At 40.7% G+C, this 26,958-nt stretch overlaps 2 protein-coding genes across 7 annotated transcripts in view; one reads left to right on the top strand and one right to left on the bottom strand.

Moving 5' to 3' along the window:
• SPATA17 (spermatogenesis associated 17) overlaps positions 1-3,927 on the bottom strand; it is an 80,977-nt gene extending 77,050 nt beyond the window's left edge. For 4 of the 5 annotated variants that reach the window (XM_061475568.1, XM_061475573.1, XM_061475570.1 and 1 more), the window contains exons 1-2: positions 3,681-3,801; positions 1,604-1,693 (exon numbers count right to left, since the gene is read on the bottom strand). In XM_061475568.1, the coding sequence (XP_061331552.1) occupies positions 1,604-1,693; positions 3,681-3,748 (158 nt within the window). In that variant the 5' untranslated portion in view covers positions 3,749-3,801. The other variant, XM_061475571.1, reaches the window with a different exon arrangement.
• A 204-nt stretch (positions 3,928-4,131) lies between these two features.
• GPATCH2 (G-patch domain containing 2) overlaps positions 4,132-26,958 on the top strand; it is a 114,324-nt gene continuing 91,497 nt past the window's right edge. Inside the window, exons 1-3 of one of the 2 annotated variants that reach the window (XM_061475566.1) lie at positions 4,132-4,245; positions 12,717-13,430; positions 17,465-17,526. In XM_061475566.1, the coding sequence (XP_061331550.1) occupies positions 4,190-4,245; positions 12,717-13,430; positions 17,465-17,526 (832 nt within the window). In that variant the 5' untranslated portion in view covers positions 4,132-4,189. Of the gene's footprint in view, positions 4,246-4,460; positions 4,570-12,716; positions 13,431-17,464; positions 17,527-26,958 lie in introns of those variants that run through there. The other variant, XM_061475567.1, reaches the window with a different exon arrangement.

Genomic DNA, 26,958 nt, shown 5'->3' with positions numbered 1-26,958 from the left:
TGATTACTTTGAGACATTACAAAACAACTTTATTTTTTCCAATCTTAAAGTATTAAGTATTATCCATACATATTCCAAACAGATGGCCACTGCAAACATACTCCATACATATACACATATGTGCACACATACACACTTATAAACCAATTTATACATATATTTACTCATGTACACATATATAAATATGTGTGCTTTTGGAAAAAATGGGTTACTGAAAACTTTTATCTATGTACTGTTTCAGTTATCATTACAAAAATTGAATGAAATAGCCCTAGAAATGTAATTTGCATGGTAGATGATGGTATTTTCATTGATGGTTTAAACTAACACATCTGACCAGTTCAGAATTTTTATCAGTCACATGCAATATTTTCACAGCTTTCGAATTTTTAAAGATTTGACAAATCCCACAAATATCTGAAATTTTTCAAATAATTTTTTTCTTTTAGAAAATTATATCTAGCTAATTCTAAGTAAATCCTTACTCTGTCCTTATATATACACGCTTTATTATAGAATCATAGAATTATGCAACTAAAAATTCCGTAACTGATGTCTTACATCAATTTCACAGAAACTAATACAATCATTACTTTGGGACTGGCTAGAAAAAGCTATGTAGGGGACTATTTGTACCACCTAACCAGGGCCAAATTTAGAACCCTTGCAATACAGCTAGAGTCACACGGTGGAGGAAGTTTTTTCCAGCAGTTAATTCAAATGAGAGACTAATTCAGAACACACAACTGGCTATATCGAGCCTGTGCTCCTAAATCAGACACCACACCCAAGTTTGGAAAGAGGACATTGAGCAGGATTACTCTACGCAGTTGCAGGGAAAATCCTCTTCTACACTTAGCTGATCTAGTTCTTATGTGTTCATTACAATTATGTTGTTCTTACAGTGGTCATTACTAACTACAAACGTGCATTTGGAAGAGCACTTTCCTACAGAATGGATTGGCAAAGACACTTGGGGTTTCACTTTCTTCTGCAGCATGCTGTTGTTACTCATGTGCTGGAAACAGAGGGGCACTAACCAATCCTCTGTCTTTGCAAGGACTTTTGACACTGATGGCATAACTGTTATTCCTTGAAGGGCTGAAATACCATGTTTGTTTGCCTGCTGAGCGCTTGCGTGTGATGGTTGTATCCTGTGATACCACACTTGAACCAGCACTGGAAAACAAATTATCAGTGCTTTTTTAAACAACAACACATAATGGCTGTAGGCTTTCTTTTTGTGAGGGAATATCTGCCATGAAGTGATTGTTACTCAACCTAATAATTCTTTAGGCTTCATACAGTATGCTTGGATGACACATAATGACTTGCAAAGGGAAGAGGTCAAACTAGAAGATGCAGCAAACCCTCCCCCTCACAGCCCTAATTTTTATGCAGATACAGAAATTTGAGCACATGAGTTAGACTAGGTGGGCTTATAATCAAAAAAAAAAATGGAGAATAGCCTCCTGGGAAAAGAGACCAACCATAGTGTTTCCAAAAAAATTATATCAATGTCAATAGTAATACTGTGAGGAATTCTGTCAAAAAACAAAAAATCAAGATTGAAGTATAGATTAAGACAGACTTAATATACTACCTCAGATAGGATCGGACTCTGCATCCTTGAAACCAGCTCTGGATTTTGACAGCAGCTTTGTACTCTATTTTTCTTTCTTCATCTAGAGATCTGAAAATAGAGAGTAGTAATATTTGTCGGCATGGTAATTTAGTATATGCAGGCTGAGAGAACTAGGGTGTTTAGCCTAGAGAAGAGAAGGCTCAGAAGTCATTATAACAGTCTTCCAATACATAAAGGGGGCCTACAAGAAATCTGGAGAGGGACTTGTTACAAGGACATGCAGTGACAGGACAAGGGGAAATGGCTTTAAACGGAAAGAGGGTAGATTTAGGTTAGATATTAGGAAGAAATTTTTCCCTATGAGGGTGGTGAGGGGCTGACACAGGGTGCCCAGAGAAGCTGTGTCTGCCCCATCCCTGGCAGTGGTCAAGGCCAAGCTGGATGGGGCTTGGAGCAACATGGTCTAGTGGAAGGTGTCCCTGCCTATGGCAGGGGGTTGGAACTGGATGAACTTTTAAGGTCTCTTCCAACCCAAACCATTCTATGACTCAAAACACAAATGCTCCAAAAATACTTCAGAGAAAGACCCGGGCAAATTTGACATGCATTAATGACCCAAAATTGTTTGTTCAGTCTACAAGTTAAATAAGGATCTACCAAGATCTCTAAACAAGTTATTCTGATTTGTTTCAGGACTTTCCTGGCAGCTGTGTTGAAGTAGTCTGAGATTCTCACCCTAGTGAGCAAAGATCAGATTACTGATCAGCCTTTCAGCTGCTGAGCTGGACATTTTGAAGCCTCTCATTTAAATTCTCAGCTGAAAATCTGAATTTCAAGAAACTGATGGATTATAGCCTATTCTTAAAGCGGAACAAAAAACCCCAATAACAAACCATATTTTGAAAGCTCTGCAAAAAAAAAAAAAAAACACCAAACAAATCCCCAAACCTCAAGCATGTTGCCCTCCAATGGATTACCATGTCTGGCCCAGCTTGTTCTTTTTAACTTGAACTACGTGAAATACAAGCATAGTCGCCCATAACTGATGCTTATTTAGTGAACTGATGCATGCACAGCCACAAGAGTACAAGCTAAAGTTCTGGGAAAGAGCAGGAAAACACAACACATTATATGCAGGCAGGGATTGAACTCTGTGTAACTTTTAGTGATGTTCAGGGGCTTTATTATTCACGATAATGATGTTGTAATTAGATTCAAAACCAAATTATTCATTAATTAGTGAAGAAAAACGTAACACTACACGTATGTTAATACTGCTTTTTTTTTTGTTTCAGTGGTACCACAACCCATACAGCAGCAGCAGCAGCAATGCAGTTGCTACAGAATAAATGGATGCAATATTAAAATAATTCTTGATACATTTTATTTCTAAAATCTGATCTGGGAAAAGTTAGCCACCACTATCTTAGCACTCAGAAAACTCAGAGATAAACGCAGAAAACACAGAGAAAACAGAGACTGTCCTGCTTATGAAGAGAAAGGTAAGAGGTGATCATCAGCCTGTTACTCTACATGGGACATTTTGCACCTTTAGCAGAATAAGCATCTCCTTTCCTTAGTAGGAAAAGACAAAGTACGTCCCAGGTACTAGAAACTTAAGCAGCATAACCTGATTTAGAAAGGAATTGTAAACAGTGTGGATAACAAACAGTAACTTGCTTAGAATGTGGTGGTGGTGGTGGGGTGTCTGTGTCAAGTAATGACAAAGAACAAAGCAACTGGTGCCTTCCAACAGGATCAGTATAAGTTACAGATTTAGACCACTGAATGGACCTCGGGAGGCTCACCGCCTCTCGGGGCCTTCCAGCACTTTCCCCATGGAATTAGCAGGGGGCGAGGGAAGAGCGGGACACTGTTGTCAGACGCCGTGAAGTAGATGTGCGGCTGACATCAGGTCTCCTCAAATCACTGCAGCGAGATTTGGGGGCCGGAGCGAGAGTGCTCTCCGGAGGGGCTGTCAAACCAAACCGTTTTCAGCAGGAGGGCCGCGATCTCGTTGCTGGGGGAGCCTGCAGCTTGCCCGCCCCTCGATCCCCAGCCCCGCAGGCACTCACCGCCGGCAGGACGCGGTTACCTGTTTCTATGGAACCACTCTTCCCGCAGCAGCAGCAACCTCGCCTCAAGCCTAGCTACGGCCTCCATGCTCTCCCCCTCCTTCCCGCCCACTCGACGCCGCCACCATGGCAACGGGACCGTACCTCTCCGCGCGGGGGACGGAGTGTCGCTTCCCACCGTAGCCCTAACGGCGGAGAAAAGCGAGGCACTGGCGGCAACGAGAGCTCCGCGTAGCCGGACTGGAGCGGAAGCAGAGCCAAAGTAAGGTGCGCGGCAAGGGACACGGCGGCTGTGGGCACCAGGCCGGAGACGGAGAGGAGAGATGGTAGCGCCCGGCTTCCTCCCGGTGCAGCAGCTGCTTCCGGGCTCTCACCATGGGGGCCTGAGGAGCAGCGCTGGCCGCCTGCACCCTCCCCTACCGGCCCTCGCCCGCCAGCCCCAGACCTCACCGCCGGCCCCCGCCCCGGCCCAGTCTCTGCGAAGCGGCGCCAGCCTCCCCGGGGAGCGGCCAGGGGAGGCGCCGGGTTCATGTTCCGGGTCGCTGAACCTGCCTCGACCCGAGCTCAGGCGGCGAGAAAGAGCTGGTAAGCTCGGGCCCGGGGGACGCCCGGGAGACGCCCGCCGGACGGGGGAAGGAAGGGGACGCTTCTCCGCCGCCCCCTGCCCGCGTGTGGGGCCGCAGGGCTGGTGTTTGAGGGAAGGGATCGGAAGTACTGTCGCTGCACACTGCCCGGCCGCTGCCGCCCTGCGCCCTCGCCGCTGCCCGTTAACGCGGGGGGGAGACGCTGGTGTTTTCCTCACCGGGTCAGAGGCGTTGGAGGCCGGGCACGGGTGGTTCGCCGTGGTTATAGGTGAGCAATGTGCTGGAAGGAGGAACTTCCGCCTCCTTGCTAATAAAGGAGCAGCAGGTAAACGATGGATTGAAACTTGGCGAGTTTTGTCTGTGTGTTTGGGTTGCTCCGATCGATGTAGACCCTCTGAGGACTAAACCCTTTGCAGTGTATCCTGCAGAAACACCCAGTCAGGTGGTGTTGCTGCTCCGAAGCTATGTTGTTCCAAACCAGGAATCAACAAGTGTAGCTCTAGACAGTGAGCAAGGAAAAGATGGGGTGATGCTCCTGCGGTGGAGTTAACAGATTGACTGGTTTATGTAATTCATAGCATAGTGACCCCAGAGGCCATAGTGGTTTTATTGTGGAGCTGAGGAGATGCTGATTAACAGGACAGAAAAAGAGAGAAGTGAGTTTTGTTAACAGGCCATGGAGCTATAAAGACTGATAGTGGAGAGACTTGATGAAAACCAGGTGTCCCAAACGGCCAGCCAGGAAGCCTTCAATTTCCTTCATGAAACGTTGCCATCTTGTGCTTACATAGTATGGACCGATGTGTGTAACTTCTTGTCAATTTCACTTTCCTTAATGGAAGTGGGGAGGAGCATTGTAGGGGTTTGTTTGTGGTTATTTCTTGAGTGTTGATAATTTGAGGACTTGAGGCTTTGTTTCGAGGCTGTATTATCATACAGATACCTGCTGGTAGAGTTCCCACATCTGCAATAGATTTGTTTTTTAATATAAGTGGGTTTGTTTATTTTCTGGGGATGGGCAAGAAGAGGAAAAGAAAGCCTTAGTACTTCATTTTCTTACATAAGAAACTCCATTTTTTTCCCTGCACTTCTGCTGCTACTGCCACTTTTGTACTGTATTTTGGTGCTGTGCTGCTTTATCTTTTGCTAAATAGGAAAGCTTTCAGAGAGGGATTTTGTTTGCCCAGCTGATGTGTATTTGTTAGAAATATGCTAGTATTGCTTGGCATGCAAATTTGCCCAGCATAAGTGTAACTTTGCTTTTGTGGATGTAGTTCAGAACGCTTCAGAGAATGTGATATTCTGTAGTGGTAGAAGTATTTTTATTTTAGTACTAATGCTGCATACAGTAGGCACATTGCAGAAGACATTCCAAACTTGTATCTGTACTTAGAGGAAGTTTTCATTGCATACTCAACCTGTCATTTGTCTTTAAATTTTACTGGTTTGTTTCCACATAAAATAATTTCATTCAGAGGATGTAGAAATAGTGTTCATCAGCACAAGGTGTGAAAATTTGGCCTATTCTTCTGTCATTGTCATCAGACAGTATTAATTTTGCTTCTGCAATTACGCTGCCTGGCGCAATTCAGTGCAGAGAGAATTATTGAGGTCTTATCTATAGGACTATTAGTTTAGAAGTTCTGAAGAACTGTTAAAAATCTGACTGCTCCTTAGGACCCTGTCTTATACATCATCTATTTCAGAAGCTGCCTGTTAAAGAAAACCCATTTGAGTGAGGAAAATATTTTATTTGATGTCTAGTGCTTGATGTAGACAGTTAAGAACTTGTGTTTTTTAAAAACATGAAGACCCTGAAGAAGTGTGTAGATTAAGGACAGCCCCAGAGTAAGTGTTCACCTTTGGTGATAAAACTCCTCTGAATGTTTTGAATTTATATATTGTGACAGTTTAGTAATAGTTTGCATTTGAGTTCTTCCTGGGCACTTTGATTCTTTTGATAATGACATTGACACTTTAACAGTTTGTGTGTTTCACCACCTTGAAGTTTAATGAAGTCATACTTCTGCAAAGGGCAAGCATATCAAGAAATGGCAGCAATGGGATCGCAAGAATTGCTACCTCTATGAGAAACTGCTGCAAAACTCATTTCTAGCTGACCAATTAATTTGTGTTAGACCTTTAGTAAATGAGGTTCATGGCAGCCTCTTCCTGACTGTATACTATACCATTGCTCTGTACTGAACATGCTTTCACTGTTGAGTAGACCTGATAGTATTTATTGTTCTGCCTTCTTAAATAAGCAGCAGTTGTAGAAAAATCAAATTATTGCAACTTTGTCTGTCCCTGATTTTTAGGGGATCAGTGGCATGATCAGTTAATAAAATTCCACCTATTCCTCAAATTCCTGTTAGCCTTTACAGGAAGCACTGGGCAGGTTCCTCAGAAGTGGAAGAATAAGGGGTTTTTTGATAGCGCGCTGTTATGCCCCTCAGCAATGGGTCGAAGGCTTTTGGGCCACTGTGTAGGTCTGTGTACCTGGTTGTCCAGTGCCTAAGGACATAAATACATGTGGATGTGGAAATGGATGCTTTGTGTCCTCCTCTTGGTGATAGCTGTTTGATGACAGCAGAGGTCTCAAAAGTAGTGATTCTAAGGCTTTGTGAAAATAACTTCTGAGGTGGAGAAATGGGATTCAAATTAGTGCCTGTCAGAAGATAAAGATACACTGAATACAGACATGTTACAAGGCATCAGAGAATCTGTATGGGAAAAGATATGGGGAAGTCGGGTTTATAATCCCAATGTGCAAGGAACTACTTGGTTTTCTTCTTGTGCTCTTCACTTGTGAGCAGTGTGGATTGTGAAGGCAGCAAAGATCATGGCTCTTCTCGGAAGTGATGAGATACAGATGCAGCAGAACTTTAGCTGCAATAAACCCCATATGTATTTAGCAGGAAAAGGTTTAGAACTAGGAAGTAAATGTAAATGCAGCTCTTGGTTTAGTAAAAGGTACTGCCTCTATACGAGTTGTGTGACTAAATTAGCTTTCTTGTCGGTGGGTGTTTGTTAAATATTTCATGCGTAGTCAGCTCTGCATTTTTTCATGCTTTAGGTGGGAAGTGAATTAAAATGGTACTTGACTGTCACTAGAAAAGGAACTGCCCATTATTTTCATTAGGAGTTTCAATACTAATCATATTGAACACAAACTGCATGAACTGTTTTGGAGCAGGAGAGGACAGTTACACTGCTGCCTGCAGCAATACTGTTAGGGTCTGTTCTGGTAAGGGTTAGAGGGGGAATGGGTCACCCTTTAAACTGCGTGAAAAATTACTTCATATAAATGTAAAGGTCAGTGTAGGCAAACTAGGTTTTCTTATAGTAAAGTAGAATCTTCTAGTAAAGACATTGGAGTTTATTGCTAGCTGTGGGCTGTTGCTGTAAAAGCACTTTTATAGCCTTACGTGAGTCATGCTAAACTACAGCTCAATATTTTATGTACCTCAATATGTTGTTCTACATTCCTTATTACAACCTTTGAAGTTGCTCATCTTACTGTATGCAATTGATACTCCCCAGTAATACCTTTAATGCTTCTTGTGGTTATTTTTCAAAAGCAAATATTTTTGTTACAGAAACATCTGCAGCAGTGATTTAAATGACTTCATAGGTTTGGAATACAAGCTGGTTGTAAACAATGGAGAAAGTTGCAAAAGTGAGTTTGATAAATAATGCTGAAATAGAAATACACTCCTGATTTTCGAGACAGATTTCAGATTAACTGTTCTAGATGTTGCTGTTGCCATTTTTTTTCTTCAATTATAGCAAGAGAAATGATTGATCCAGTTAAATTAATCGTAAGAGGTTTCTTGGCTATTCAGAAGGAGATTTAGTGTGGATCACTGGCATGTTGAAAATGCAATGTGAATCAAAAGCTGAAGTAGTATGTGTATTGTTTTCACAATCTATTACAAAAGAGTTTCCACTGTCCCAGCTGATCAAGTAATTTTCATAATCATCGTAAGGAAACATATGTTGAAGTAACTAAAATATTGATTTATCTGCTTTAAGAGGTAATGCAATTAGGGTACAGTTATGTATACATACAGTTCAATCATGGCAGTCAGGTGAAGTTCCTGATGACTGGAAAAAGGGAAATATAACCCCATTTTCAGAAGGGGAAGATGGATGACCCAGGGAACTACAGACCAGTCAGTCTGACCTATGTGCCTGGCAAAATCTTGGAGCAGATTCTCCCGGGAGGCATGCTAAGGCACATGAAAATCAGCAAGGTGCTTGGTGACAGCCAGCATGGCTTCACTAAGGGAAAATCCTGCCTGACCAATTTGGTGGCCTTCTGTGATGGGGCTACGGAACTGATGGATAGGGGTAGAGCAGCTGACATCATCTACCTGGACTTGTGCAAAGGGTTAGAGACTGTCCTGCATGACATCCTTGTCTCTAAATTGGAGAGACATGAATTTGATGGGTGGACCACTGGGTGGATAAAGAACTGGCTGGATGGCCGCACACAAAGAGTTGTGGTCAATGGCTCAGTATCCAGCTGGAGACCAGTAATCGGTAGTGTCCCTCAGGGATCGGCGTTGGAACCGGTTTGTTCAACATCTCTGTCGCTGACATGGACAGTGGGATTGAGTGCGCCCTCAGCAAGTTTGCCAATGACACCAAGCTGTGTGGTTTGGTTGATCTGCTGGAGGGAAGGAATGGCATCCAGAGGGACCTTGACAGGCTTGTAAGGTGGGCTGATGCTTTAACCATGCCAAGTGCAAGGTCCTACAGCTGGGTGGGAGCAATCCCATGCACAGCTACAGGTTGGGCAGAGAAGAGATTCAGAGCAGCCCTGCAGAGAAAGACCTGAGGGTTTGGTCAGTGAGAAACTTAACATGAGCCAGCTTCAGTGTGTGCTTGCAGCCGAGAAAGTCAACCATATCCTGGGCTGCATCAAAAGGAGCGTGACCAGCAGGTCCAAGGAGGTGATCCTGCCCCTCTACTCTGCTCTTGTGAGACCTCACCTGCAGTATTGTGTGCAGTTCTGGTGTCCTCAACATGAAAGGACATGTTGGAACAGTCTCTGGAGAAGAGAAGGCTGCGTGGAGACCTCATAGCAGCCTTCCAGTATCTGAAGGGGACCTATAAGGATGCTGGGGAGGGACTCTTCATTAGGGACTGTAGTGACAGGACAAGGGGTAATGGGTTAAAAGTTAAAGGTAAAGTTTAGATTGGATATAAGGAGGAAATTCTTTACTGTAAGGGTGGTGAGGCACTGGATGGGGTTGCCCAAGTATGTTGTGAATGCTCCATCGCTGGCGGTGTTCAGGGCCAGATTGGATAGAGCCTTGGGTAACATGGTTTAGTGTGAGGTGTCCGTGCCCATGGCAGGGAGGTTGGGACTAGATGATCTTAAGGTCCTTTCGAACTCTAGCTGTTCTATGATTCTATGTTATATATGAGACTATGGGTGTCATTTTTAGTGTGAACGAGGTTGCTGCCCTGTATAGATCTTAGTTCAGGAGCTGCAATGAAGAGACCTGATATTCACTAGGACAGATTAATTGCAGGAGTGCATAAAATTCAAAGTTCTTGTCTAATGGAAATTAAGTGCTTTACTGCTCAGGGCGTTTTAAGAATCATGTTATCTCATTACTTCAGGGTATTTACTCTTCTTGAGTTTCATCTTTGGTCTGGACTATCTGTATTGACGACATTTTGGGAGGATTTGAAGGCAAGTTTAGGTTGGATATATAAATCCAAGCTGGATAGTTTGTGTTTGATCTTGAAGTATTTCATAGAACTAAGGCAACTCTAGCCCCATACTTAGACTGTTACCTCGAGTAAGCTGGTGTGTCCACTGTAGGAGCTACATTGATTTTAGTGATAGTTATCCATATGGATTAAGGATACTAAATTGAATGAATTAACCATAAACTGTGGTGTAAGCGATTAGTGTTCCTGTCTTCCCCTCCCTCTTACTTTGTGCTCCGGGAGATTATATATGCTAGTTCATATTCTGGCAAGTGAGCAGAAACCTGTTTGTTTCAAAAACTAAATGTATGTTTAAGCCCACTAGTTGAGGTTTTGGTGTACCTCCACTACTGTGACTTCACTGTCAGTGCAAAAGTCTGTGCCAGAAGGGCTGGACAGGCAGCTGGGAGACTTGATGTCTCGTTAACCCAAATAGAGTTTGCCTGTTCAAGCCTTACAGCTCCTATTATATTAGTGCTGCAGTATTGGAAAGCCCCTTAAATCTCAAGGGCATCTCATTTCTGATAAGAGCACTTGTGAGGATAGTTGTCTTCATAGATGTTTAACAATAAGGCTAAAGGGACTAGTTGTGCAGTTACAGCTACTGAAAAACATGGGTTAATATATCTAAGCATTGTGTGTAGAAACCCTATACAAATATAGCTGCACTTATATCTCCTGGTGGTTGAAATTCCTACTACACAATCAAAAAACTCAAGCAAAACCCTGACCAATGCCCCGCACTCTGCAGACCTCTCTGCAGTAATTGAAACTTTGAAAACTTGAAGGAAGAATTAGTTTGAAATCACTGTTATGCCACATGTGGTAAATGCCCCATCCCTGGCAGTGTTCAAGGCCAGGTTGGATAGAGCCTTGGGTGACATGGTCTGGTGTGCGGTGCCCCTATCCATGGCAGGGGGCTGGAAGTAGATGATCTTAAAGTCCTTTCCAACCCAAACCATTCTATGATTCTATGTCTCAAAGTAATTCCTTACTTAATTGCCTTCCACTTTTTTCCTGACTTTTCAGAAAATCATTGCTTCATTTGGAATGCTTTTCCTCCTGTGTTGCTTCTCTTGCCTGTGAGAAATACTTCTGTGTGATTATGGAGGTTTTGATCTTATGAACCAAATGGATTAAGGGTAAAATGTAGCATTTTTCCAGAGCTGTCTCAGCTCTTACTAGATACGATGATTGTGCTATACTAAGAGCCAAAGGGAATGTTAGGTTAATAGGGAGTAATAGGACTAGAGATTACAGCAGGATGGAGAAAGAGGTATGAGAAATAAATGCAAATGACACAGTAGTTTCAGGAATTCAGAATGAGCTTGTGTTTCTACCACTCTCTGTGCATCTGCAATTGGAAGGTTTACAGTAAGTTTTTCTGAATATCTTCAGGTAAGATATTTAACAATCAGCTTGGACTTCATCTTAAACATGCTCTTCATTTCCCCCAATGATATTCAAAACTTGTGTAGTTTAAGGTAGTGAGTGTCCATTCACCATTAAGTACCTTTAGCACTGGCATTTGTGATAAGTGAGAGAGGTGACCCCGTGTGCTACGTATTCAGATTTTCTCCACATCTCCAATTCCTCTTCATCCATCAATTTCTGTTGTAAAATAAAGTGAACAGTCTTGCTTTTAAGCATCCTCTACATAATTTACTGAATGTCTTCCACTTTTATCAGTTGATGTAATGTAATAAAGAGGGTGAATGTTACTCCTTGCTTTACCTCAGTGAAAGGGATCTTCTGATGCTTTGGTGTGAGAATCTGGTTGCTGTGTTCACAGAGGAGGTTCACAGCCTTCAGAGAATGATTAGAATTGAGCAGTGATCTCTTAATGTTTTCTTTTTGTAATTATGTTCATGTAATGCATGGGTGAACTTGCTGAAGCATTACAGGGTCAAAGTCATGCTAAATGCTAGTGAAATTTGAGGAGTAAAGAGCAAAAAAAGGATAAGGCCTTAGACACTGTGTGTTCGGTGATACTTTTCCTTGCACAATCAGGTAATTTTGTCACGTAGGTGCCTATATGTGATGGGAAACTTTGTATGTAATACTCTGGAATTCCCTCTAGCAGGGTATTGTTTCCACTTAATATCCCTCCACTGAATCAATATTTTAAAAGAAACAGATATCAGAATTAGTCACTATGAAAGAGTCATATATTATCAAATAATTACTGTCTTAACTGCATTTTGGCGTTTAGGCAGCATTGAGACATAATTATTCTTAAAAATATTTTATCATAATGACAAATTTTAAAGAGAACTCCCAAATCTGCTGTCAAGGAAGAATATTATGTATCCCATTTTCCATTAACACATTTGAAATGTGCTCGCTACCTGCAGTTAGAGTGAATGGTCTTTGTTGATGCTCTTGCCGTGCAGAATCCCTAAAGACCATACAAATGTGATGAGGTGAATTGAAACCAAACAATAATAGCGAGGTCAAACACGAGCTGAGGATACCTTCCCCCTATCTCCCCTTCTTTCAAGCCAGAAATGTGTGTGGAATGCTATCTGAAAAAGGATGTATGCTGTTGTGTTGCAAATTACATAGGATTGGTCAGCAAGGTTTTGTCTCTCAGCAGAAAAACTAATCTTTGTAGGATGGCTATTTAGGACTACCTTACTGAAAGTGACTATAATGATTTTGGCTGGTAAAAGTGTTACAGTTTATGCTTAACACTTCAGATTAATTTGATATTTTCTTGTGTGCTTTTTCCCTTGAAATATGTAGGCATTTCAGTAGGACGATGGAGGAGCTGGTTCACGATCTAGTCTCAGCACTGGAAGAAAGTTCAGAGCAAGCACGAGGAGGTTTTGCTGATACTGGAGATCATTCTCGAAGTGTGTCTTGTCTTCTCAAGCGTCAGGCAAGGAAAAGGAGGGGACGCAAAAGGCGTTCATTTACCACCCATCATCCCTGGGAGACTGGCCACTGCTTAAGCGAAGGTTCTGATTCCAGTTTAGAGGAATCAAACAAAGACTACAGGGAGAATCATGCTAATAAGAAAGACCACAGTGACTCTGATGACCAGTTGTTGGTTGCTAAGCGCAGGCCTTCCTCAAACTTAAATAACATTAGAGGCAAAAGGCCTCTGTGGCATGAACCAGATTTAGCTGTCGACAGTTTAGGAAACAGAATTTTGCGCAGAAGAAGAAAGGTAAAACGGATGGCAATAGATCTGCCATCAGAAGTCTCTAATGCACTGACAATAACTCAACAGCAGGATAACAGCAGAGATCAAGAAATGGACAATAACAATAAATCATACCAACACCAAGAGTTCTCCAAGAGCAAAGTGAAAAAAAGAAAAGTAGCAGCAGCTCGACAAGGACCAGAAGTCTTGGATGAAGGAGTAGTTATAGAAAGTGAAGAAGTGACCCAAGCAAATAAGGACAAAATGGAGTATGAGGAGCAAAAAGGCTCAGATGAGAACATGAGTGACAGGTTATTTTTTCTCTTCCTTTTTACAGAAACTTTGGATAATATTTGCTTTTATTATTTGTTTCTCGTATTGGTAATCTTTGTATTTTTCTTGCATTCCAAAGGGAAAATGCTAGCATCAGTAGTATCTGTTTTAACAAATTACTCTTTAAGTGTACTATATTTCATACATATGAGTTGCTCTGGTTAAGGAATTCAGTGTAAAATAGTATGTCATGTAGCAGAGGAATAACCAAGAAAGCAGGTTCTTTAAATAATACATTCTAATTGTTTCTCAAGATTAAGAATGACAGAATATACAAATGATTAATATGTTTTCTCTGAGTATTTTAACTGATGACAGTTCTCGGACAAAAATTGGTTTTCCAATTTCTAGACTTTGGTGCCTTGATTGTTATCTCTATTCATCAGAAAGGCTGTCAGTGTTTAGTCACCATTTAGGCAGTATGTTCTTATGTGTCATGGGCATAAAAAGGCTGCAGGTTGCCAAGGGTATATATCATTTACAAAATGCAAAAACCAATTTACAGTTCAGAAACACCTGAGCTTACCATTAGAAAAATGGGGGAATGATGACCCTTTGGCAGTACATCTCATCCATCCATTCCAGACAGCAGTCATACTACAATGGTAATTGTTTCCAAAGTACTGTTTTGACAACGCAGGAAGGTGTAAGTCATTTTTCCGCCTTACCTGCAGGGCCTGCTAAGCTTGATTATGTTTATTCCATGTGCCTGTTCTGAATGCAGAACTGTCAACAAGAAAGGCTCATATGAAAACAGATAATTTTGGTCAGTTGCTTGTTACAGTAGTGTCCCTGGCTGTTTGTAAGCGTTTTATCTATAAACTGTTAAGTGTTTTCCTTGCTGGAGAGGTAGATTGAGATGCAGAGAGTATCCTGGGGTTTTGACCAGTGCAAACAGATTAATTACTGTCATAAGAGCAGTGCTGGTAAGCGACTAACTCCAGTTATTGTCAGAGAAGTTCTAAGCCTTACTATTACATCCTAGTGTTGTCTCTCACCTGCAAACAATAAGCTGAAAGCTGAATAAATCATGAGTCTTCAAGATTGTTTCTGATGCTTTAATTACTAGAGCAGAAGCAGTCCTTCAGGGCAGCTAATGTAACTTCAGGCATCTCCCTTGGATATACAAGATAGGACTGTGTGGTGTCAGGAAGCCTTTAGAAAAGTTTCCTCTTATTTGACTCTGGGAGTCTGTTCCCCCCAAAAAGTTCCTGTAAAGACGGCTAAACATTTCCTTGGTGCTAGGAAGCATTGCATAGTTTATAATACATCCATAGCCCTGTCACAATGTATAAGATTTCTGCTATGCTACAAGAGTATCAGTTCTCTAACTGAACTTTTATAGCTAATTTTTGGGTGGACAGAAAGTGCTCAATCAAAAGTCCTCTTATAGAGTCTCCAAACTGTGCTACTTCCACCTCACTCTGACTATTTATTTATTTTTCACCGAAACAAAGTTACTGATTTAAAAATTCCTCTTCCAAATGTTTAATGTTTTGTTACCCCAGAAGCTGCTCATTTTCAAATCATGCTTCAAATGTTTGTCTCTGGCCCTGATAAATGGCCTTTAAAACCATTCTTATCTTCACAATGCTTTCTGCTCATGCATGTGGTTGAGTGATGGTCTGTCATTCTACTGAATTTCTTGCAGTGGTCATTGGTACCAAAAGTTTTGGAAACCATTGAATTAGAAAATTTGAGTTTTTTTAATGTGCTTAGAAATCCACCATGTCTAAGCCTCTTGGGTGCCTACTGGATATTTTGTGTGTGAATTAGTTTAGCTCCATTTTAGCTAACTTTACTTAAATGCAACCTTTCCTCTATTGTTTGTGATCATTTAGCCAGAAGAATTGGAAACAACTAGCAAACATTGCTCCTAAAAGTACATTCTAAAAGTAAAAGCTGAGGTTTTAAAAGGGAACATGGGTTTTGTAAGGTTGCATGAGATACAGAGAGCTAACAAAGCATCTTGGATAAGACTCATGCTTCAACACTTCACGAAAAAGGAAAAATATGAAGTATACAAATCTGCTTGAATTTTGTACATTTGTGTGCATACAGTTCAGTAATTTTAATAAAAAATAAAGGATTAATTTTTTAGAAGTTTGGTTTTTAAAAACAAACCAAAATCAACTGTTGGTGGGAGTTAAATTAGGTTCTAAAACTGCTGAGGGCAAGTTTTAAGTGTATGCATGAAATTACTTTAAAGTAACTTAACACATTTGAAGTGCACATTAAAAATGCTAAATGGCACTTCTGCAGTCTTTTATCTGTGTGTGTTCAAACACCACAATAACTGGTTTTAAGTGCATCATTCAGGAATAGGAGTCTTCAAGCTCTTAAAATGTCAGCATCTAAATGATCCCAAAGATGAATTACCATGAGGCTGGTTTTGAGCACTGGAAATGAGATTTTCATGGTCAGAGCCTGTCCTTTGCTCATTCTTCTTATCCTCAGTGCTTAGTTCTTGGCCACTTTCAGGCAGATTTGGCAATTCATGGAGTTCTGGATGATACTTAATTCCTCAGGCTGTGGCAATTGTTTGTGTTTAAGTGACTAAAGGAGGAAAAATCTCAATTGCCCATTTTGAAAAGAGCAGCAGTAAAGCTCAAGTGACACTCACCAGTCAGTGTGAGCACAGTGAGTGTCAGCTCTTGGGGACAGGCTTGGTTAGTAAACAAAGGTCACAATATGAAACTAATGTATGAGACAGTGTGCTATTAATAATAAGTAATAATAAAAGATATTTTTTTCTTTGCTTCCAGAAATGTATAAGTAAAGCTGTGAAAGCTTTTTGGAGAACAGAGCTGTCCCTTCCAAATTTTTGCTTGCATATACTGGTTTATGGGACTAAAAGAAATCTTTCTTGCTTTTTCCTGGAAGTCTCTTTTTAGGAGTGGAATTCTCATTACAAAGCAAAGTAATTAGCAACGTACAGTGCAAAAGTATATTAAAACTGGAAATAAATTCCATCATAACAGCATTCATGTACTTGAGTATTCCAGAGGTTTTGAATGTCTTCAGTGAAATGACTGCCATATAGAAATTCGTTCTGCTGTAATCCCTGCCCTGTTTGACTCTGGTCTGAGGAGAATGAACACTGGCTGCCTTAGATATGCCACTGTTATGGTTTGATTTTAAAAACAAGCAAAACAAAACAAACCACAAAACCAAACAAACATCACCCACCCTCCATAACCCCTCTGCCCCCCCCACCAAAAACAAAACAAAACCCCAACAAAACCCAAACAACCCAAACCCAAAATACTGTTCTGTGCAACTTTGGCAATTTCACTTGGTTCTGTTTTCATGAACTGGCTGCTCCTTCAGTAAAAATTATTGTGCAATTAAAATGTTATTTAAATACACATGTGAGATATTGTTTGTAACAATGTGTCTACAGCAAATGATCATTGATCGTTAACTCTTTTCTTCAGGGTGACCTGTATTTTGATGTAATTGGCCACCTTTATTAACACCTTTTGTCTTTCTCCCCAAGCAGTATGTTGTTAAACCTTAAGCAATGTCTTTTCCAGAATATTTGCAAATGGTGTTCAGAAAGGTAATCTGATTTTCAGACGCTTATATTTCAAGTGCTGATGGAAGGCTTAGGCTGCTTTTGATTGAGACTTTTCCTGGTTTATTGAGCAGTGGTGTTCCAGGATCAAGCTGAATTGCACAGCATAAGAAGGGAGTGGTGAGCATTTGATGGAAGCAGATAATAAAATGCATCAATTGCGACTGCAACAAGGTACTGACACATCTGGCTTCCTGTCAGGGTACCATTAGATTCCCATGGTTTTATGTGCCAAAAATAATATGCTTTGTAGTTAATGGAACTGAGATATTTGCAGTTTGATTAAAAAAAAAAAAAAAAAAGAGAAAATCCTATTTTCTTTCCGATCTCTGTTGGGCTTAAGTTCAATCTGAACACAGCCTTGTCTCCTTAAAATTTTACGACTGAAAGATCAATTGTTCTTTTGATCTGTGTTCTCTCTTTTTCTTATTACAGTGAATCCAGCAGTCTGAGCAGCAGTGATGCTGGTTTGTTTACCAATGATGAGGGAAGACAAGGTATTGAAACAATCTTTCCCTAACACCCCTCAAACCACATCTGTTGAAATTCTGTAAGCGTTACAAGTTATTTCATAGGTTAATTACTCAATTTCAGTTGCTATTACTGTTTTAATGGGTTGAAGTATAGCTTGCTTTCTGCTATGAATGTTACCAGGGAGTGTCCTGGATCCATGGCTTGGTTAAAAGGTGTCATGAGAAACAGTCTCTTTATAATAAACTTATTTATAACTTGAGCATCTCCAGAAGATCATCTATACTATGTTTTAATTCTGATTTTCAGACAGGACTTAGTAATAATAGTCCCAATCTCAAACTGTTACTGAGGTATCTCTTTTCTTCCAAATTGATATGGCAGGGTTTTATAGTTCTTTTTCATTCAGTAGTTTATTTGAAAGTACTTTTCACACTACTTTTTCAGCAGTCTAAGGCTGAAATGGAAAATGCATGCTGTGTAAAGTCTCTCCCTTCTGAAAACAATTTTCTTTGATGTAAAATGCAGAGAAGATTCAATATTTCCTGTTAGTGTGCATAATGTTCACACATGGTTTAAAACCGTTGAGAATGGAAGTATGAGATTTTGGGGTTTGGGGGGTTTTCAGCTTTAGTGTTTATTGCGATCTTTAAGTGCAATACATTTACCTGTATTATGCTAGCATCTTAGTGGCCAGCTCATGGACTAGGAACTCAGTCTTTGACAGTATACAAAAATGAGGTAAAAAATAATCTCTTCGGTGATTAAGACTTGCTTTTTTGTGTTGGCATTAAATTAATGGTGATGCAGATCATTTTCTTATACTGTTTGCCACAGACGATGGTGTGTGCAAGAAAACAAATCCCAGCCCATTCCACAGATCTAGGTTAAGGGAATGTTCTTTTATTTTTTTCTTTTCTTTCTCTAATGTGTAATTCAGTTTGGGTTTTTTTTTGCCAATTTTTGTTGTTTTTTTTTTTAATCTTCTCTTTTAACATTAGTTTTTTTCAGACTTAGAACACAGATGTTGCCTTCTTTGCTCAACAGTAACTTGTGCTACATAAACTGTAGCTCCCAGTCTGAGTATCTGCTTTGAGTTGTGCTAATGTAGCTAAATTTCAGAATTTAAGCTTTCTTTTAAAGTCTAAATCAATGTTTTAACTTCAGTATTGCAATACTTTATCAATATCAGACATTTTTAAAAGATTTGGTTTTACTTCCCTATATGAATTTATCTTTTGACTTGCAATATTTTAAAACATTTGTCCTGTATATTTGTACAATGTTACCTACCACATTTCATAATTCCATACATGTTTTGAGGTACCCTTCCAATATATTGGTTTCAATATTTTTGTCCCTAAATTACTTAAATCTTTGAATAATATGGTTGAAAATGTCTCAGCTACTTACTGTTTTTCTTATACATTTGATGGGAGGAGAAAAGGGGAAGGATCAGTGGACAATAGCGTGGTGGTATCTTTTTTGGTGTTAGTTCTTTACTATAGAGCTGTAATTTTTTATCTGTTTGATTTTTGAATCTTGATTCAGTTTGATTGTCATTTGCAAGCAGAAAGCATTAGACTTGAAGTAATATTCTGACATGCAAATGAAAAGAACAACAATTAGTAAACTCAAGAAGGATAATGTCAGGACAAAACATGTTTTCAGTCTTTACTGTGAATGAATTATTTTGCGGGTATGATCAGAAGACCATTAGCTTCACACAGACATTTAGATTTGCTATTAGCATTGGTTTTGTGAAGGCTTTTCCTTAAAAGTACTATTGGAGATCCTACTGCAGGACCAAAATTATTTATTTTGTAATAGTAATTATTCGCCACCACCACCCCATAAAATGCTAGTAATTGTTATCTTTGTACTTCCCTTATGAGGATGAGGATAATTCATTTCTGTAAATTAATTTATAGCTGAACTGAGACACATACAAACTTTGGAAAGAATGAGGGAGGGAGAAAATAAATCTTATAAAAGCTGCGGGAAAGCCTAAGGAAGAGAAATGAAACTGAAGGAGGGCAGAATGGAAATGTATTAAGGGATGAACTGTCTGATTTTCTTGTCATTTTTTTTAAGGCTAAGCTCTGATTCCCATCTTCCCAGTGTTCCTCCTCCAGGATATATGTTCGGAACATCAGCATCTCGACCTCATTTGTAGTTCAAATTTTCTGCACTTCTGACTTCAGGTTTCTGCTAAGTCAAGTGGAGAACCAGAGATTGATTGATGCTGCCTGGTGAAATACTTGGTTTAAATGATGTGCCTGCCATCATTCGCAAGTTTGGATAGCAGAGGACAAGAGGATCCTGTTCTCCAGGGCAACATTTGTTCATTTGGTGCCTCTGAGATTAAGCAGCAGACCTCTTTTGTTGCAGACAAATGCTCTTTATAAAACCCTACTTAATTCCCAAAGCATATTCATCCTATGGGATAGACTTAGTAAAAGGAAAGTGACCTAAAGCAGCAATTTCTTTGAGCAGTCAGTTAAATAGTTGACTATTTAGCGCTGAACTTTGGAGTTCCTGACCTTGCAACTTCTAATATTTCCCAAAATTCTTTCAGAAAGCAAATGGAAATAAATCCCATCACAGTAACTGTGCTCTTCTGTGTACAAACTCTTAGAAAAGTTTCAACTTCTCTAGTTTGAGTCAAGAAAAGTAGGTGTTGTTGCAATTGGGAGTAGTAGTGGATTAACTGCTAGATGGATTTTAATTGCCATCAGTTGCTGTTATAGAAGAAAATGGTTGAGACTTGAAAATCCTGTGTTCAGCTCTTAATATGTGTTGTGCCATCTAACAAATTTTAAAAGCCTTTTCCAGCCTGCCTCTGTTCCAGTCTCATAGTTTTCTTGTTTGATTTGGTTTGTTCCTATGAAGTCCTCTTCCAAGGATAGTCATGCTTGTCCTCCGTTCTCAGTTCTCCAGATGCTTACATTAGGTCATGTGAGAGAATGAAAGCAGCTTTCTTGCTGTGCTCTATTTCACTGTCCTGTTACCTTCTGGCAGAAGTAATTGGTACTCCATGTCTTGCAGTCCCAAAGTGGCAAATGCTTTTTGTCTGTGAAACATTGCATACCCTGCACAGTAGGGCAACAAAAGGTTCAAGATCATGGTAGATGTTCAGTGCAGGTACAGTCAAGTGAAAAAGAGATCTGCTGAACTATTAATAAACCTCAGGGGACCTCTTATGCATTGTATTTGTTTGGTTTTTTTTTTGAGTTTTGTACATTGATCAACTTTGGGGAAAGATTTAATATAGGTAGCAAAACCCCCAAATCCTATGCCTTAAGCCCTTGTTTGTGGAGGTGGTAATTTAACCCCAGTTGGCAACTCAGTACTACACAGCTGCTTGCTTACTCACAGGGGGATGGGAGGAGAGTCAGAAAAAGGTAAAACACACTGCTTGAGAAAAGAGCAGTTCAATAATTGAAATAAAATAAAATACTGCAATGATAGGAAAAAGAGGGGAAGAAAATTCAAGTGATGCACAACACAATTGTTCACCACCCACTGACCAATGCCCAGCTTGAGCAGTGATCCTTCCCTTTTGGGTTACTCCCCCCAGTTTATATATTGGTGTGCTGTGGTATGGAATAACCCTTTGGAACCTCCTCACTGGCAGAGCAGGAGAGACTAAGAACTCCTTGACTGGGGTAAGAGCTACTTAAGAACAACTAAAACATTGATGTGTTATGAGCATTATTCTCAGATTAAAGCTAAAACACAACTCTGCAGCAGCTGCTACAAAAAAAGTAACTGTATCCCAGCTGAAACCAGAACACAAAGTAATTGAAAGAACTGAACAGTGGCTGAAGCTTATGTATTGCAAATCCTTATGTCTTTGCTTTTTCTTCCTACTTTTTCCTTTGCTCCCTATAGCATTTTCATAAATGGCTGTTTTGCAATTATAAAAACTTTAATGATAAGCAGTGTTATGGCTAGTGTAGAAAACTCTTAAAAGTTTTGAAACAAAAGGTCTAATCTTACATTGCAACATAAAATAGAAGTCTTCCATAGACTTAGCTAGTAGGATCGCATGTGATTTCAAGGCATTTTGCAGGTCCACTTTACAAAGGCACTTTAAGTTGAAAGCACTGTGTAAGTTAAGCTTTCAGCACAATGTTAACAGGACGGTAACCTTATCCAAACACTAGTTGATATTGCTGGGTTTTAGGGAAAAAAAGCCAAATTGCAAATATATTCTTTAATGAATTTTATGTTGTGGGTATGGCAAAGAAAACATACTCTGTATTCCTATTCCACCTACACTTACAAGTACACTTGGGGAAATTCAAAGTTGACTTAAGACCTCCTAAATCATGATGCGTAGCACTTGAAATGTCCTTTAATATCTAAGCAAGTAGGAAGGAAGATTAATATTAATCAAGTGTTAAACAATTAAAACTGGAGAAGTCAGGGTTCTGCTGTGGATGTGGCTACCTTTTAAAGGCAGCTCTTCATTATTTTATGATTAAGCGTGTATTCATTAGTGTGTCTTTAATGAAGATGACCCACTAGTGATTCTGTATTTAAGAATGCCATCCTTTTATCTTCTCTGCAGAAGAAGTAATTTGGACCTTGTATAGTAACTTGGTAACTGCAGGTGTCAGAGTACACTTGGGTAGCTGTCCTACTCAGGAGAAGGCCTTCATGTGCAGTTTTCAAGCTTGAGTCAGAAGTAGCTGCTTAAACTGAATGGGGGCAAAAGTGTCCTGTTACCCTTTTGCCAAGGTAGCTCTGCAGAGCGCAGAGAGCAAGATGCAGTGTGCCTCTTTTGATGAGCAGATTAATCTTCTGCTTTCCTGAAATTCCTTGTATTAGTAAGTCTTTGCATGTCTCCAAATGATTATTACAGCCATTAACAGTGAGGGTTTTTACCTGGAAAGAGGAACACTGGAAATGTGACTAGCATCCTAGGGTGTTTACAGGCCGTGTGCTGTCACTCTTTGTGTGCAAGCTGATGGAAGATGGACCAGCACAGTATCAAGTGGTGTTTCTAGGGCCCTGATGCCTAACTCTTTTCACAGTATACTCTCAAAGTAGGTTGTGGTTGTTCAAAACAAGCACACATACATCGTATGTGGCTGCTATGGAGGGCAGTCTAGACATTTTTAAATAAACCTACAAAGGGAAAACTGTGTGCAGTGGAAAGTATTTTTGCTATAATCCTGGGCTGCTTCAGCTGAAATAAGATTCACATGAAGCTGTTCTTGAGAATGAAAATTTATAATATTTACAATTCTGACAAATGAGGACTCTTCTTGTTGTTTGTCAGAACAACAACAACAAACTTGTGTTTGTTGATGTGGCTGTGCTTTTTCTTATGTTACTACATCATGAGATGGTCAAATTCGAGATCCTCGGGACAGTGAGAAGAGCATGCAGCAAGCTCACTGCCCTGGACTTCAAGAGAGCAGACTTTGGCCCCTTCAGGAACCTGCTTAGTAAGGTTCCATGGGATATAGCCTTAGAGGGCAGGGGGTCCCAAGACTGTTGGTTGATATTCAAGGATCACCTGCTACAAGTTCAGGAATGTTGCATCTTGACTAGAAGGAAGTGCAGCAGGAGGGCCAGGGACCTCCTTGGATGGATAAGGAGCTGCTGAGGAAACTTTGAGAGGGAAAAAAGAGGCTTGTAAAAAGTGGAAGGAAGGACAGGCAGCCTGGGAAGAGTACAGGGATGTTGTCCGGGGAGCTAGGGACCAGGTTAGGAAAGCTAAGGCCCAGTTAGACTTAAAGTTGGCTATGGATGTTAAAGATAACAGGATGGGATTCTATAGGTACATAGCGAATAAAAGACAGACTAGGGACAACGTGGGCCCTCTCCGAAAGCTATCCGGAGAACTGGCTACCCTGGATTTGGAGAAGGCTGAGGTTCTTAATGACTTCGTTGCCTCAGTCTTCACTGGCAAATGCTCTGACCACACCACCCAAGTTTTGGAAGGCAGACGTAGGGACTATGAAGATGAAGACTTTAGGCCCACTGTAGGAGAGGATCTGGTTCTAGACCATCTTAAGAACCTGAACGTGCACAAGTCCATGGGAGCTGATGAAATCCATCCATGGGTCCTGAAGGAGCTGGCGAATGAAGTTGCTAAGCCACTGTCCATTATATTTGAGAAATCATGGCAGTCAGGTGAAGTTCCCAATGACTGGAAAAAGGGAAATATAACCCCATTTTCAAGAAGGGGAAAATGAATGACCCAGGGAACTACAGACCAGTCAGTCTCACCTCTTTGCCTGGCAAAATCTTGGGGCAGATTCTCCTGGAAGGCATGCTAAGGCACATGAAAATCAACAAGGTGCTTGGTGACAGCCTGCATGGCTTCACTAAGGGGAAATCCTGCCTGACCAATTTGGTGGCCTTCTATGATGGGGCTACAGGGGCAGGGCAGTTGACATCATCTACCTGGACTTGTGTAAAGCGTTCGACACTGTCCTGCAAGACATCCTTGTCTCTAAATTGGGGAGACATCAATTTGATGGATGGACTACTCGGTGGATACAGAACTGGCTGGATGGCCGCATGCAAAGAGTTGTGGTCAATGGCTCAATGTCCAGCTGGTGACCAGTAACGAGTGGTGTCCCTCAGGGATCGGCGTTAGAACCAGTCTTGTTTGATGTCTTTGTCGCTGACATGGACAGTGGGATTGAGTGCGCCCTCAGCAAGTTTGCCGATGACACCAAGCTGTGTGGTTCGGTTGATACGCTGGAGGGAAGGAATGCCATCCAGAGGGACCTTGACACACTTGTGAGGTGGGCTGATGCCAACCTTATGAAGTTTAACCATGCCAAGTGCAAGGTCCTACAGCTGGGTCGGAGCAATCCCAGGCACAGCTACAAATTGGGCAGAGAAAAGTTTCAGAGCAGCCCTGCAGAGAAGGACTTGGGGGTGCTGGTCGATGAGAAAATGAACATGAGCCGGCTTCAGTGTGCGCTTGCAGCCCAGAAAGCCAACCGTATCCTGGGCTGCATCAAAAGGAGTGTGACCAGCAGGTCGAAGGAGGTGATCCTGCCCCTCTACTCTGCTCTTGTGAGACCTCACCTGCAGTATTGAGTGCAGTTCTGGTGTCCTCAACATAAAAAGGACGCGGAACTATTGGAACAAGTCCAGAGGAGGGCCACGAGGATGATCAGGGGACTGGAGCTGTATGAAGACAGGCTGAGAAGGTTGGTGCTGTTCAGCCTGGAGAAGAGAAGGCTGCGTGTAGACCTCATAGCAGCCTTCCAGTATCTGAAGGGGGCCTATAGGGATGCTGGGGAGGGACTCTTCATTAGGGACTGTAGTGATAGGACAAGGGGTAATGGGTTAAAACTTAAACAGGGGAAGCTTAGATTGGATATAAGGAGGAAATTCTTTCCTGTTAGGGTGGTGAGGCACTGGAATGGGTTGCCCAGGGAAGTTGTGAATGCTCCATCGCTGGTGGTGTTCAAGGCCAGGTTGGACAGAGCCTTGGGTGATATGGTTTAGTGTGAGGTGTCCCTGCCCATGGCGCGGGGATTGGAACAGGATGATCTTAAGGTCCTTTCCAACCCTAACTCTTCTGTGTTTCTGTGATTCTGAACACAGAAACGAGGGTGATGCAAATGGGGTGTATGTGTCACTACAGAAACCATAATAAAACCACATAAATAATTTTCTAAGCCTCTTAAAGAGGGAAGCAACTGATTTAACATGAAGGAGTAATTAGATAAAGATGTAGACTCAATAATATAGGTCAAAAATTAGGCAAACAGTCGTGGGGGGAGGAGACAGGTTAAAAATAAAGCCAGCAACTGAGCTGCCTTGAAATTTTAGCATTTTATTAATATTTCTGAAGTTGATTTTTTTTTTTAACTGATCAGTAAAGTTAGAATTGAATGTAAATTGCTTTAAACAATGCCTGGAGTCATTAGCATTACTCATAAACAAGTTTGTGGTTTTTTTAATATGTGTTTGGCAGAATGCATGCACTCGATCAGTTTCTGGACATCTGATGGTTGTTTTACCTTTCCTGTAGCTTGGAAAACTATGATGATTTGCTGTAGCCTTCTGCTGAATCAGCATCCCTAAGGGGAAGGGACAGTGTAGTGAATCTTTTGAAGTATTTTCAAGTCCAAAATGTTGCTTTGAATACTTAATTCTCCTAAGTATGTTTACTGTGGATACTGTGTTGCCTTTTGAAAGTTGCAAATTAAGTAGGATAAAATCCATGTAGTTGGTTGCCAAACTTTTGAGTGCGGAAGGTCCCCTGTGTTATATTGCCTATATGTATGAGGTTGGGAATTAATTCAGTGCAGTGGTCTTCCTGATTCCTTTTGAAAATGGTATCCCTTCAAGGTGAAGCAACAGGTAAACAAAACTCCAGTGGGTGCTCTCACCTGGATAAGGAGTTAATAGGTTTATGCTCTTCTCAAGGTAATACTGAAAACAGACAAAGGGTTCAGAGCTGCAGACAAGGAAGCTAAAAACCAGATATACAGAATTATGCTGTCAAATGGGAAAAGCCCAAGAGGTTCAGATAGCTTCATACGGTAGCTGCCTAACATACTAATATTCCTGTTAGATAAAAAGGAAGTGTAATTTTGTATTTTTTCCCAAAGGACCATTGTTGGGGTTTTAGTAAATATACTAGTTTCCTAGCTCCTATTTGCCTTGTTTTGCAGTCCACCAACAGAGTCTTCAATTCTAGCTCTTTCTTTCAAGCCTGCATTGCATACCTGTTACAGGCTTTCTGTCCCTTGAGCTGATTGTGTAACCCAGTTTTGGAATTCTATACTTACTTCCATAGCTAATTACGTACAGCAAGACTTTTTTTTTTTCTTGGAGTTTCTAATAGTAGTGTAATTAGTCTATGTGTCTAGAGCTCTCATTTTATGACAAAATATTCATTAAAAGTTTATCTTCATAAAGGTTTGGAAAATCAAAACAATGGAGTTGAAACTCAATTCTGAACCACAGGACAATCCAGCAAAGAGGCATGATTATCCCTCTACTACCACCACCGTCTCTGTTCACTATTCTTATACATCATCAAAAAAAAAAAAAACATACCTGGCTGTAATGAAACAAGGATAGAATTAATGGGGAATGTGTTTGTGAAATGTCATAGCTATAAGTGGGGATATGAATAAATGTGGACAATAATGCAAAATACTTCAGGAACACAAAGAAACGGAATCTTATTTAGACCTACGTATCTCTTTCCATCTCTGTTTTCTTTTTCTTCCATCTAAAAGTTCTTGTTCTCTAGCCTCTGCTAATTTTGCTTTTAGTAGCAACCACTAGAGATGTAAAGATTACATTTCACCTGCAAGTGACCAGTGAGGGGCCCTAATTATTCCATATTTTCTCAAAGTACTTGTCCTGAGGAATGTTTACAGCCGTTTTCATTTGTGCTTGGTCTTGAAGGTCTCATTGCAACAACTTCTTTAGAGAAGGTGTTTTGAACTTTATTTTTCCTC

Source organism: Pezoporus flaviventris, unplaced genomic scaffold (assembly GCF_033815535.1).
Source record: "Pezoporus flaviventris isolate CSIRO_AGI_PZ_B2104156 unplaced genomic scaffold, CSIRO_AGI_Pfla_v1 ptg000083l, whole genome shotgun sequence".
NCBI classification, from domain to species: Eukaryota; Metazoa; Chordata; class Aves; order Psittaciformes; family Psittacidae; genus Pezoporus; species Pezoporus flaviventris.
The sequence above is the reverse complement of the archived record's forward strand: the minus strand, read 5'-3'. Positions and strand labels throughout refer to the sequence as shown.